At 40.8% G+C, this 12855-nt stretch overlaps 1 protein-coding gene across 4 annotated transcripts in view; it reads left to right on the forward strand.

The window, feature by feature from the left end:
- The window catches only part of NNT (nicotinamide nucleotide transhydrogenase), a 122943-nt gene extending 121141 nt beyond the window's left edge, over positions 1-1802 (forward strand). For all 4 annotated transcript variants that reach the window (XM_060191014.1, XM_060191012.1, XM_060191013.1 and 1 more), the window contains one exon: positions 844-1802. In XM_060191014.1, coding sequence (XP_060046997.1) covers positions 844-993 — 150 coding nt within the window. In that variant the 3' untranslated portion in view covers positions 994-1802. The remainder of the gene's footprint in view (positions 1-843) is intronic.
- The last annotated feature ends 11053 nt before the right edge of the window (positions 1803-12855 follow it).

The following is a 12855-nucleotide window of genomic DNA, read 5'->3' on the forward strand; positions in this document are numbered from 1 at the left end:
TTGGAACATTTAGAAATATGCTCATTATTTTCTGACAGAACATCTTTACGCATAGTTTTTCTAGAGAGAAGCACTAAGAAAGGAAATCACTTGTAATTTTGTCATTCAGAGATAAACTAACATCTCTTCTTTTCCTAATGGATATAAGAGCACAACCACAAATTTCCTTTTATTAGTGACTCACAAGATTATAAAATTACAGGGTTGAGTTCCACGCCACACTGACGGCCAAAAGTCAGCACATGAAATAAACACAATTATCATCCTCTTTTCTTGGTTGCTTTGGTTTTCACTGGGACTTCATACCTGCATGATTCTCTGCCAGTGGGGGCCCTGGCTCTCTCTCTCTCTCTCTCTCTTTCTCTCTCTCTCTCCCTCCCTCCCTCCCTCTCCCTGCTCCCTTCTCCCTCTCCTTTTTCCCTCTCCCTCACCCTCTCCCTACTCCCCCTCCCTCTTCCTTCTCCCTCTCCCCCCCTCACTTGCTCTTGCTCTCACTTTCTCTCCCTCTTTTAGCTAGAAGGCTAGAGATAGAGAGGAATAGAGAAAAGCAGGGAAGCCACAGCCCTCCCCTACCTTTGCACGGTGTTCCTGTGTGGTAGCTGGGGGTTTGAACTTGGATCCTAGAGCATGGTAAAGTGAGCATGCTACCAAGTGAGCTATCTTCCAGCCCCCCAGAGACATGACTTTTTAAAGCTAGTCCTTATTCAGTTTGAGAGTATCGCCACTAAGAACCAGTAATCTTCCCTGCTTTGCACCAAGTCAAGGCAAGGTGCTGTCAGTGTACCTAACACATCCTATCTAGCTCGGCTAAATACACGCCCTCACTTCATCTTTGGCCCTTAGGTCATTGTTATGAAGAGGTCGTTGGGTGTCGGCTATGCTGCAGTGGACAATCCAATTTTCTACAAACCAAACACGGCCATGCTTCTAGGGGATGCCAAGAAAACATGTGATGCATTGCAAGCCAAAGTGAGAGAATCCTACCAGAAGTAAATATGAGCGAACAAGCTGCTGTTTACCAGAGCCACCTCTTCAGTTGTGGGTATGGGCAAATAAAGCATTAAAATCTACAGCTGACATCCATCTGCTGCTCAACACTGAGAAGAAAAGGAAGACGCTTGAAGAGAGCAGAGCAGTCCTGAGAGGTCTCTGTTCTTCTCTTCATGAGCAGGGATCTCTCATTTTCAAAAAGCAGGATTGAAAGTTTTAAGTATCTTTCTGTACATCTATATTTTTTCATAAAAGAATTTTATAAAAGGAAGAAAAAAACAATTTTATTTTAAACATCAGCCATTTGGATTATCTTATTCTGCCAGACGGCAATGATTTAAGAAATTAAATTGTTAGGATTCTTAGAACTTTCATTACACTTGAATCTAGAAAAAACAAAAAACAAACACAAGTGGAATGCTACATACACTTGTGTTGATGTTTGTTTTTCAGCAAATGTGACTAAGTTGGAAATTTTATCAACTCCTGAGCTGTCCTCTTACATTTAACCACAGTATGAATTAAACCTATAAAATCTGTTTCCGTGTTTCCAACCGTGCCCCAGAGTCTAGATTTAAGGATGTATTTCGTTCACTTCTATATTTTTTTTTGAGATGCTGAAAGCAAGTCATTTGCTTTCTATGTTTTGCTAGAACATTAATAAAACATATGATTTGAAGCCAGTATTAGTTTTCTCGATCCTATTTGCAATCATAGATCTCATTAATTTCAATCAACTCATAATGTGCAGCACTGTATTAAGTGCACTTGAATGGAATTCAACTATGACTAATAAAAATGAGTTCATCATGTTTGCATAGTGATGTAGCAATTTTCTCTGGTGACAAAAGGCTAAAAGCAAATAGTTCTGCCTGTTCTTAATATCTGGGGGAAGACTTGCTACTAAGAAATAGATGAAATTAATCTGCCCTAATTGTTTGCAATAATACACCCCCTCCCCTACCCCAAATCAGAGTGTTTGAGGTCATGAGTTACTGATGGTGGCACTTTAAAAAAATTTTTAAAAAAAATTTTAAGCCCCCTCTTCGTTTATCTAAACCGGGACAAAGATCATGTCTTGTAGTCAAACTGTAGATTTTATTTGTGATTTTGCTACTGGGCCAAAGGCTCTTTTTAGGTTGATTAATACTCTGAACATCTGTCTTTGTAGTTGATCAAGAAGCTATGTTTCTTGAACTAATTATTAATATATATATAACATATCTTTGAAATCAGAAAGATCACTGATGTGATTTTTTGCTGTAATGGTCACGTTTACTGGGTTTACAATGCAGGATATTAAAAATTGGTTTTTGTAGTCAGTTTCTGTTTTGTTCTGTCTGAGATTAGAGTGTGTGTACGTGTATGTGTATATCTGCACATGTACATCTTAACCCAGGAAAGACTTCTATAAATTCTAAGTGTTAAACACAGCCTGCTGATGGTTCTTACACCACTAGAAACCTCAAAATACTTATATAGCAGGACAGTTTTCTCGGCCTTTTCCTTCCTTCAAATGAGATGGCGGTGTATCTAAAACAGCAACGAGAATCATTTCTTGGGGGAAAAGAATTTCTGTGTTCAGTTTAAACTACAGATACTTATATTCAGATGAATTAAATTCATCAGTGGTGACACAGTTTTTCTCTCTTAAACTTGCAGGGTGATGATGTTGGGTATGTGCCAGTGCTTTGTCATCCAGTTGTGTTCATTGAACTGAAAATTTGTGCCCCAGTGGGTTTTGTTGTCACGATGTTTGAATGCTTCTTGGAGTACCCTTTCTTAAATCAATGCACAAAAAGCTTTGTGCTCTTTGTATTGATTTATTAATTACGGAGAAATCCATGCTAACTTATTGTTTTGTTTCTTTCTTTCTTTACCACCAGTGTTCTGGCTGGGGCTCGGTGCCTGTATGACCAATCCACCACTCCTGGTGGCCTTTTTTTATTTTTTTCCCTTTAATTGATAGGCTAGAGAGAAATTAAGAGGGCAAGGGTAGATGAGAAGGAGAGAGACATACAGAAAGACACTGACAGGACTTGCTTCACCTCCTCTTATGAAGCTGCCCCCTGCAGCTGGGGAGTGAGAGCTTGGACCTGAGTCCCTTTCACATGGTAACCTGTTCGCTTAACCAGCTGCGTCTCAGCCTGCCCCCCACGGCTTATTTTTCCCTAATAGGTAACATGATTAGTAGATAGGACTTATTTTTTTTCTTTTTCTTATTTTTAAAAAAGATTCAATTTTTTATTACATATGAGAGTACAAGAAAGAGTTTCCCATGAAACAGAGGGAGGGGGAGACAGCAGAGCACCACTTTGGCACCTGCACTTGGGCGGGGGGGATCCACTGGGGACCCTCAGGCATGGAATTTTCGACACTCCCAAGTGAGCCATATCCCCAGTTGCCTTATTACTTTTTATCTTATTCTGTTCATTGTATCTGTTCGGTATTCAGCTATAAGTGATTTTTCAAATTCCTTTTGCCCAAAAGTCTGGACCCAGCCAACCAAAGAACCGATCAAACAGACTGAACAAAACAAGACAAAATAAAATTAGTTCTCTGTAAGCAGCGAAAATGATAATGTGAATATATGTCTCTAAGGCCTTAAACTGCAAGTGTGTTTATCTAAGAATGCATATAAGTCAACATGCTTGTCATACAACTTAACTATATGCTTCTCGAACTTGGGGGCAGTTTTCTGATACGTAAACCTTTTTTTAAATTAATTAATGAATTTATTTAAAAAAAGAGACATTAACAAAACCATAGTACAAGAAGGGTACAACTCCACACAATTCCCACCAACAGATCTCTGTATCCCATCCCCTCCCCTGAGAGCTTTCCTATTCTTTATCCCTCTGGGAGTATGGACCCAGGGTCACTGTGGGATGCAGAAGGTGGGAGGTCTGGCTTCTGTAATGGCTTCCCCACTGAACATGGCCGTTGACAGGTCAATCCATACTCCCAGCCTGCCTCTCTCTTTCCCTAGGGGGGAAGGGCTCTGGGGAAGCGGAGCTCCAGGACACATTGGTGAGGTCGTCTGTCCAGGGAAGTCTGGTCGACATCATGCTGGCATCTGGAACCTGGTTGCTGAAAAGAGAGTTAACATACAGAGCCAAACAAACTGTTGAACAATCATGGACCTAAAGGCTGGAATAGTGCCGATGAAGAGTTGGGGTACTCACTGCAGACTATTGTGTACTTTTGCTTTCAGGTACATACCTGAAAACGTAAATCCTCTTATTCTGTATATTTCTTTTCCTAAGGATTGCAATAGAGAGGGCTGATCTCTTCATAGTGTTGGCTTTCAGAACTTAAGCCTTGGGATATATCAGCTAAATCTGTGGTAATGAATCTCGGAAGGGGGCTTTGGCTTTTCTGATTGCATCTACATCATGATCCTAACTTTTCGGTTTTGTTATTATTTTCTTATCCAACACAAATGTGGGGTATATTATGTAGCAGCCAGCTTTGGGCCTTAGTACAATTTATCTGATCCCAAAGCTTTATTCTGCATAATTAATAACTCATAGCCCATATGTTCATCTAACTTAGTGGCGATTTTTCTAGTCTCTAAGGCGTAAATCTTGTGAATCAAACATATTTTGGTACTGGAAAGTTGGACAGATTTTTTTTTTATATAGCTAGGAGAATAATTCAGATATCTAATTTATAGCTCTGGGCAGTTTTTGAGAGTCTTTGTCAATAATGCTTACTGGGTCAGAATGGCAAGAAACAAAACAGAACAAAAACACAAGGACTCTTCACTCCAGTGGTAGCAACTTGTATTATCCAGCAGCTTTTTAGAGTCTCAAAAGAGAGAAGAATTAGTTCAAATTTCAAGGGTGGAATGAAAAACTAAGTGAAACCTTTAAAGTATTGGTTTAACAGAGCAGCAGGAATGGTCACATTTAAATTTCAAAGCATTCAATATCCTGTTCTCATTACATTCTTATCTCCTAGAAGTTACATATTGGACTAAGGAATTGTGCTGTTTTCAATACTATTTAATTGATTTCGACATTTAGCATGGTGTGTACTGTGGCTGGATAGCTTTTAGAGGTTGCTATACAATGAAGTCACTGAAATAAGGATAAGCATGAAACTCTTACACAGCGGTAGAGAGAAATACTTAGATAATAGCAGATACTTTATGGGAGTTGAGCAGTAGCGCAGCGGGTTAAGTGCACATGGCGCAAAGTGCAAAGACCAGTTAGGATCCTGGTTCAAGCCCCCGGGTCCCCACCTGCAAGGGGAGTCGCTTCACAGGCGGTGAAGCAGGTCTGCAGGTGTCTCTCTGTCTCTCTTCCTCTCTATCTCCCCCTTCTCTCTCAATTTGTCTCTATCCAATAACAAATAAATTTAAAACATAAAGAAGAATAGCAGATAATTTATATGGAAAACCACACTGGATAATAAAGGAATGTTAGCTTATGACTAGGGAGAACTATAAAAGCTTGAACTGTAAGTAGTAGGGAGGTACATGTCATGATAACTGTCAAAGTATGCTGTTTTTATACTCTGTTTTCGTTAAAGATCAAAGCCTGATACTCTTCCATCTAGTTCTTTCCAAAAGACCATTTTCCAAAAAGTAATGTTCATAGAAAGATTGGATATGAAGTGCCGTTTACTTTGGAATGTTCAGATTTTGCCCATAGACCAAGCCAGACCTTCAGAAGACTGGCTCCTTAACTGCACTGTTTGGATCACTGTGAATAGAAAGGTGAAGGGACTAGAATAGAGGGAGTGAGAGTGACTGTTTGGATCACTGTGAATAAATAGAAAGGTGAAGGGACTAGAATAGAGAGAGTGAGAGTGACTGTTTGGATCACTGTGAATAAATAGAAAGGTGAAGGGACTAGAATAGAGAGAGTGAGAGTGACTGTTTGGATCACTGTGAATAAATAGAAAGGTGAAGGGACTAGAATAGAGGGAGTGAGAGTGACGTGACTGCTGCACATTCAGGAGGCTGTTCAGCATGACAGCACTAAGCTGGCTGGAGAAGGGGTTGCATGGGCTTGGAGGAGAACTGAAGGGGTTTGGGGTGTGTTGGTCAGCGTCTTCCCCTCCACAACAGAGGTAAGTAAAAAAGTAAGGACATGGTGGAGGTGTAGTTCTCCTCCGTTCTCTACTGTAAAAATATAATATGAAGATCTAATCATTTTTTTTCTCATCCTGTTGTATTTGGGAAAGTAGAAACAGTAGCAATGTGAAGTCATAGAAAAGAAAGTAAAAAAAAAAAACAACAACAACATTGTAATGGGCCATTTAGAAATTGAAATTAGGGCTTTATTCTCTAGCCTACATTCCTTTTTTGGTATACTCTAGGACAATTGAAACTTGGACACATTTGCAGTATGGTGCATAACTAGACTCAGCCAGTAAACTTTTATCTAAACCAGCCCCTTTCTGGAATGGATTTAACCAAAGTTAGGAGGAGTGGCTGTCAGCCAACATTCTCCTCTCCGCCCCACGCTCCTCAGTCTTTTTCTCGATTCTGGAGTATGTTTTCCACAAGAACACGGTGCTTACACAAATGTAACAGGGTATTGTGTGTGGATAATTCTATTCAGACCTTGTGATTCTAGTTCCCTATTGCACAGAAGCATTCTCTTCACAGGGTTTGAATGAGACGGTCATGTCTAAAACTTTCCAGAATTGGAGAAAGTGTGACTAACCCCTTTATAGTATTATGTCAGTAGGGAGATGATTTCTTCTCCAGAGGAAAGAAGCAGATGTCATGACTTTATCTTTAGAATGTTTTGTCACTGCTTTCTGAGTTTACTGGAACAATTTGTTTCAGAAATTGCTTTTTGTAGAATAGGCCTTTTGAAGCTTTCCAGTCTTGACTGATTCATGGAAAAATTTGTTCTTGTGAATTACTTCTATGCTTTTGCCCTGTTGGGATACAAGTGTCTAAAGCTTAGATGTATTTCATGTCCACATCACTGGATCTGATTGGGGATAACCGATGAAGCAGTGTGGAATATAATTACAGACTTTAGAAACTCATTCCTATAACAATTAGATTCACCATTGTATGTAAGATTAATAGACTGTTCATGGACTACAACACAATCTTAGGGAATACTTTACTTTTTTTTTTTTTTTTTAAGATTTTATTTATTTATGAGAAAGACAGAAGGAGGGAGAGAGAGAAAGAGCCAGACATCACTCTGGCATATGTGCTGCCGGGGATTGAACTCAAGACCACATGCCTGAGAGTCCAATGCTTTAGCCACTGCACCACTTCCCGGACCACAATATTGTACCCTTTAAATGATGATGATGTTAATTCTTCCAGTCCATGAACATGGAATATCTTTCCACTTCTTTGTATCTTTTTCTATTTCCTTGAATAGCCACTCATAGTTTTTGGTATACAAGTCTTTCACTTCTTTTGTTGGTTTTATTCCTTAGATATTTTATTGTTTTTGCTGCTCTACTGAATGGGACTGACTTCTGGATTTCTTCTGCTAACTTAATGTTCCCATAAAAGAATACCACCGACTTCTGTATGTACTTTGTAGCCTGACATCTTACTATATATACTGCCAGGATCTTTCTGTTGGATTCTTTAGGCTTCCCTATGTGTTCTATCATGTCTTCTGCAAATAGTGACAGATGACTCTTTCTCTTCCAGTTTGTATCCTTTTAGTTCCTTTCTCTTGCCTGATTGATATGGCAAGAACTTCTTATTTATTTATTCATTCTTTTTTTCCCTTTTTTTTTAATTTAAGAAAGGAGACATTAACAAAACCATAGGATAGGAGGGGTACAACTCCACACAATTCCCGCCACCCAATCTCCATATCCCACCCCCTCCCCTGACAGCTTTCCCATTCTCCATCCCTCTGGGAGTGTTGTATGCTTTACATTGGGTTGTTCTAGTTCTCCCCCGCCAAGAGAATTGGATCAGTCCAGTTAGTTTCGCAGGCCCGCTCGGCCCCACTCCAAGGAACCCCGCCAGAGTTCCAGAGTTCCAGAGTTCCAGAGTTCCAGAGTTCCAGAGTTCCAGAGTTGCAGAGTTGGAGAGAGAGAGAGAGAGTGCTGGCGCCTCTGCCGCGGGAAAGAGGCAGCAGAGTTCTGTTTGGTGATTAGTTTGGTTTAGTTTATGAATCGTTGTTCCTGAATAAAGAAATACAGCTTCCCTGCCCAGCCGTTGTCTCCGCGTCTCTGTTACCCGCCCGTGAAGCCAGCCTGGCCAGCTGGAGCCTCCGAATTTAACAACATGGGAGCACGGACCCAGGGTCATTATGGGATGCAGAAAGTGGAAGGTCTGGCTTCTGTAATTGCTTCCCCGCTGAACATGGGTGTTGACTGGTCGGTCCATACTCCCAGCCTGCCTCTCTCTTTCCCTAGTAGGGTGGGTCTCTGGGGAAACGGAGCTCCAGGACACATTGGTGGGAAGCCTGGTCAGCATGGCAAGAACTTCTAACACTCTGTTGAATAATAATGGTGATAGTGGGCAGCCCTGTCTAGTACCTACCCTGAGTGGGGATGCTTCCAGTTTCCCACTGTTGAGTATGATTATGATGTTGGCTGTAGGTTGGCAGTATATGGACTCTACTAAGTTAAGGAATTTTCCATCTATTCCCATGTGTTTGTAGTGTTTTGATCATGAAGGAATGTTGGATCTTGTCAAAGGCTTTCTCTACACCTATTGAAATAATCATATGGTTTCTTCTTTTATTGATGTGGTGGATCACATTGATTGATTTACATATATTGAACCAGCCTTGCATCCCTGGGATGAAGTCCCAGTTAGTCATGATGTAAATCCTTTTAATAGACTGCTGTATTCAGTTGGCTAGGATTTTGTTCAGTATTTTAGCATCTATGTTCATCAGAGATATTGGTCTGTAGTTTTCTTTGTTGTTGTTTTGTTGTTGTGTCCCTGTCTGCTTTTGATCTCAGGGTGCTGTTGGCTTCATAGAAGGTGGAAGGGAGTGTTCCTGTGTCTTCAGTCACTGTTTGTAGCATGCACCACTGTTTAGAAAGTTAAGCAGAAAGACGTCTCAATGATTTGTCAAGCATGGCAAAGACTCAGGACTTAGTCTCTGGAGATTTGTCTCAGCTTTTTAGAAATAGCTTAAATGAAAACACTGCTCCAAACTAGTTTTATCAAATTGTGATTTACCGTTTTCTTTAGTAGAAGCAATATCAACACATAACATATTAGTTTCAGGTCTATAGGAGAGTGAGTCAATATTTGCACAAATGGCAAGATTTTCACTACATTGTCTATTTAATACCTTCCACCACATTAATTCTTCTTCTTCTTCTTTTTTTTTTTTTTTGTGATGAGAACCTTAAGGATTCCAATCTTGGGAACACTCAGATATACAACCCAACAGCCGCATTCACCTTGATATCTTCCTGCCGAGGGAGTAGTAGCCACTAGCTACTGCCTTCTCACCTTGTTGCTGAGGAAAGCACCCGGGGGGGGGGGGGGGGTGTGTGTTTCTGCGGGCCTTGTCATGGAAAATGGCGGAGCAGAGCTTCGGCTTGGGTGTGGTTGACTGCATGGCGCACCTGTGCGTCTTGTTGACTCTGCTACAGGGAAATAGTTAAGGCAAAAGATGAAAGGGAAGAGTCTCCTCATACTGAACTATTTACATATATTTTGGTTAAAAAATGAGTTAAGATTTCAGAAAGAAGATGTCAGTCACTTACCAAATGACAGAAAGAAATGTTAGGGAGTTGGGCTGTAGCGCAGCGGGTTAAGCGCAGGTGGCGCAAAGCACAAGGACCGGCAGAAGGATCCCGGTTCGAGCCCCCGGCTCCCCACCTGCAGGGGAGTCGCTTCCCAGGCGGTGAAGCAGGTCTGCAGGTGTCTGTCTTTCTCTCCCCCTCTCTGTCTTCCCCTCCTCTCTCCATTTCTCTCTGTCCTATCCAACAACAACAACAATAATAACTACAACAATAAAAAACCAGCAAGGGCAACAAAAGGGAATCAATAAATAAAATAAATCAAAAAAAGAAAGAAATGTTAATATAATAGGTTCATAGAGGAAAACAGTGGTCTGCTGTTTCCGCAGGCAGCTTCAGAAAGTGCCGAGGACAGTTTGACCTTTCACCCATTCTCTTTCAGTAGCTGCTGAACTTGTTCTTTCCTTTGGCCTGGGGCACTAACGCCTAGATCCTGGGCTGCCTCCTTCTCTTGAGAGAATAAAGGAACCTTTGGAGCAGTTCCTTCACCTTTCTGAGTTTTGGTTTCCAGAGTCCTACCTGCTCACCTTTCTTGTTTGCTTTGACGTGACACCTCATCTGAGCCAGTTAGGCAAAAGCCTTTTACTGCAAATGCTGATCTCACAGGCCACAAACTCAGACGTGCCACCTAAGACTTTTATATTCTGTAACTCCGCACACTTTCTCTTGAGCCCTTTTCTCTTTTCTTTCTTTCTTCTTCCTTTTTTTTTTTTTTTTTTTTTCTTTTTCTTTAATGAACCCAAAGCACTGCTCAGCTCTGGTTTATGGTGGTGCAGGGGATTGAACCTGGGACTTTGGAGTCTCAGGTGTGAAAGTCTCTTTGCAGACCCATTATGCTAACTACCCCTGCCTCCTTCTTTTTTCCACTGATGTAACTTGTTCTCATTAGGGCGCTTCTCTTCCTGAGGGCGCCTCTTCATTCGGAGGCCAAATGGGGAGCAGCACAAGGAGCATTACCAAGCATCAAAGTTGGAGTGGGTGAGTCAGGTCCTTTATGTAACCTGGTGTCCTCTGAGGGACATGTTGTTTCTTTTTCTTTTTCTTTTTCTTTTTCTTTTTCTTTTTCTTTTTCTTTTTCTTTTTCTTCTTCTTCTTCTTTTTTTTTTTTTTTTTTTTTTTTTTTTTTTTTTTTTACCAGAGCACTGTTCAGCTCTGGCTTATGGTGGTGCAGGGGATTGAACCTGGGGCTTTGGAGCCTCAAGCATGAGAGTCACTTTGCAGAACCATGATGCTATCTGCCCTCTGCCCATGTTGTTGTTTCTATCTAGTGTTGGTTACTAATGTCCTTGGCCATTCACAGACTCCAACTGTTAGTCTAAACTAAAAAAGGTACAAGATGTTGAAGCAATGTGAGATGAGAAGGAAGAAATGAACAAAGAGGAAGGATGATCATCTTTAGCAAATCTCTGGTTCTTGTATTTCTTTCTTGGGATGAAATTTAAAAGCCTTTATATGAGAAAAGAATATTGTTATTTCCACCAAGAAAGTAGTAGTGTTCTCTTATTTAAATAACTTAAGAGAGAAGTGATCTCACATTTAAACACTTCAACTTAATTCCTTCCTTCCATCCTTCCATTCTTCCTTCCTTCCTTCCTTCCTTCCTTCCTTCCTTCCTTCCCTCCTTTCCTCCCTCCTTCCTTCTTCCTTCCTTCCTTCCTTTCTTTTATTTCTCCAGCAGGATTATTGCTGAGGCTCTCTTCCTACACCATGAATTTACTGCTCCCAGTGGCCATTTTTTTTTTATTTTGACAGAGACATACAGAAATTGGGAGGGAGAGAGACAGCTGTAATCTTGCTTTACTGCTTGTGACGCTTCCCCTCCCCCCAGAGGTGGGAACTGGGGGCTTGAACCTGGGTCTGTGCACTTGGAAGATTTTCTCCCACTATCGTCTTCCTAAAATTTAGCAAAGGCACTGGCACACAGAATGTGCCATCCATCTTGGCTAAGTGAACATAGCACTCTCCAGTTAATATTTATTCACTATATTCATTAAGTGAATATTGAACATATTATTCATCTAACATAGCTGTTAAATAAATGAATGGACTGAGATTATGAGCAGGTGAAGTTTTTCTCTTTAGAAATTGTGGTGCTGGGACTTGGTATTTTGTTTTGTTTTTTAAACTTCCGTTAGACAGAAGAACAAGAGCTTGTCATTCTAAAAACTGCAGAGATAGTAGAATAGTCTTGCAAAAGTCTTTCAGGTCTGAGATTCCAAGATGGTAGGTTTAATCCCAATAGACTAAGCTGAACAGTGTTCTGGCTTAAGAAAAGAAAGAAGGAAAACCTCTGAGATGTTCCAAGGAGTGTTCTGCTGACATTAAGCTGAAACTCAACCTTATTAGAGCAACTCGGGCTAACTTGCGACTCTAGCCACTCAAAACACTTAGGCATGCATACAAACATTCCCAGAAGCAGGAGAATGAATGAGAACGAACATGTGCAGGACAGATCATCGTGAAAACACTACTGGGCTACCCTAAATAGTTTCCGTGCAATCATAGTTTAAAGCTTTCCTTCCTTTTATAATTATACAATTTCAGATATGTTGATGAAGGACTATCATGCTTTAATTTACTTCGCAAGGCTTGGACTTATCTTCATTAAGGTCTGTTATAGTGAACTTCAACTTTACAAAAATTTATAGTGGGGGTCGGAGGTAGCGCAGCGGGTTAAGTGCACGTGGCACAAAGCGCAGGACCAGCCTAAGGATCCCGGTTCGAGCCCCCGGTTCCCCAGCTGCTGGGGAGTCGCTTCACAGGCGGTGAAGCAGGTCTGCAGGTGTCTGTCTTTCTCTCCCCCTCTCTGTCTTCCCCTCCTCTCTCCATTTCTCTCTGTCCTATCCAACAACAACAACATCAATAGCAATAACAATCATAACTATAACAAGGGCAAAAAAAGGGAATAAATAAATAAATATTAAAAAAAATTTTTTTTTAAGTGCCCTGTTACACTTCATGAGAAGTCACAGTCTCTCTCTCTCTCTTTTTTTTTTTTTCCCCTCCAGGGTTACTTCTGGGGCTTGGTGCCTACACTATGAATCCACTGCTCCTGTAGGCTATTTTTTCCCTTTTGTTGTCCTTATTGTTTATTGTTGTTGTTGTTATTATTATTGCTGTTGCTATTGTTGTTGAATAAGGCAGAGAAATCGA

Source organism: Erinaceus europaeus, chromosome 5, assembly GCF_950295315.1.
Source record: "Erinaceus europaeus chromosome 5, mEriEur2.1, whole genome shotgun sequence".
Classification (NCBI taxonomy): Eukaryota; Metazoa; Chordata; class Mammalia; order Eulipotyphla; family Erinaceidae; genus Erinaceus; species Erinaceus europaeus.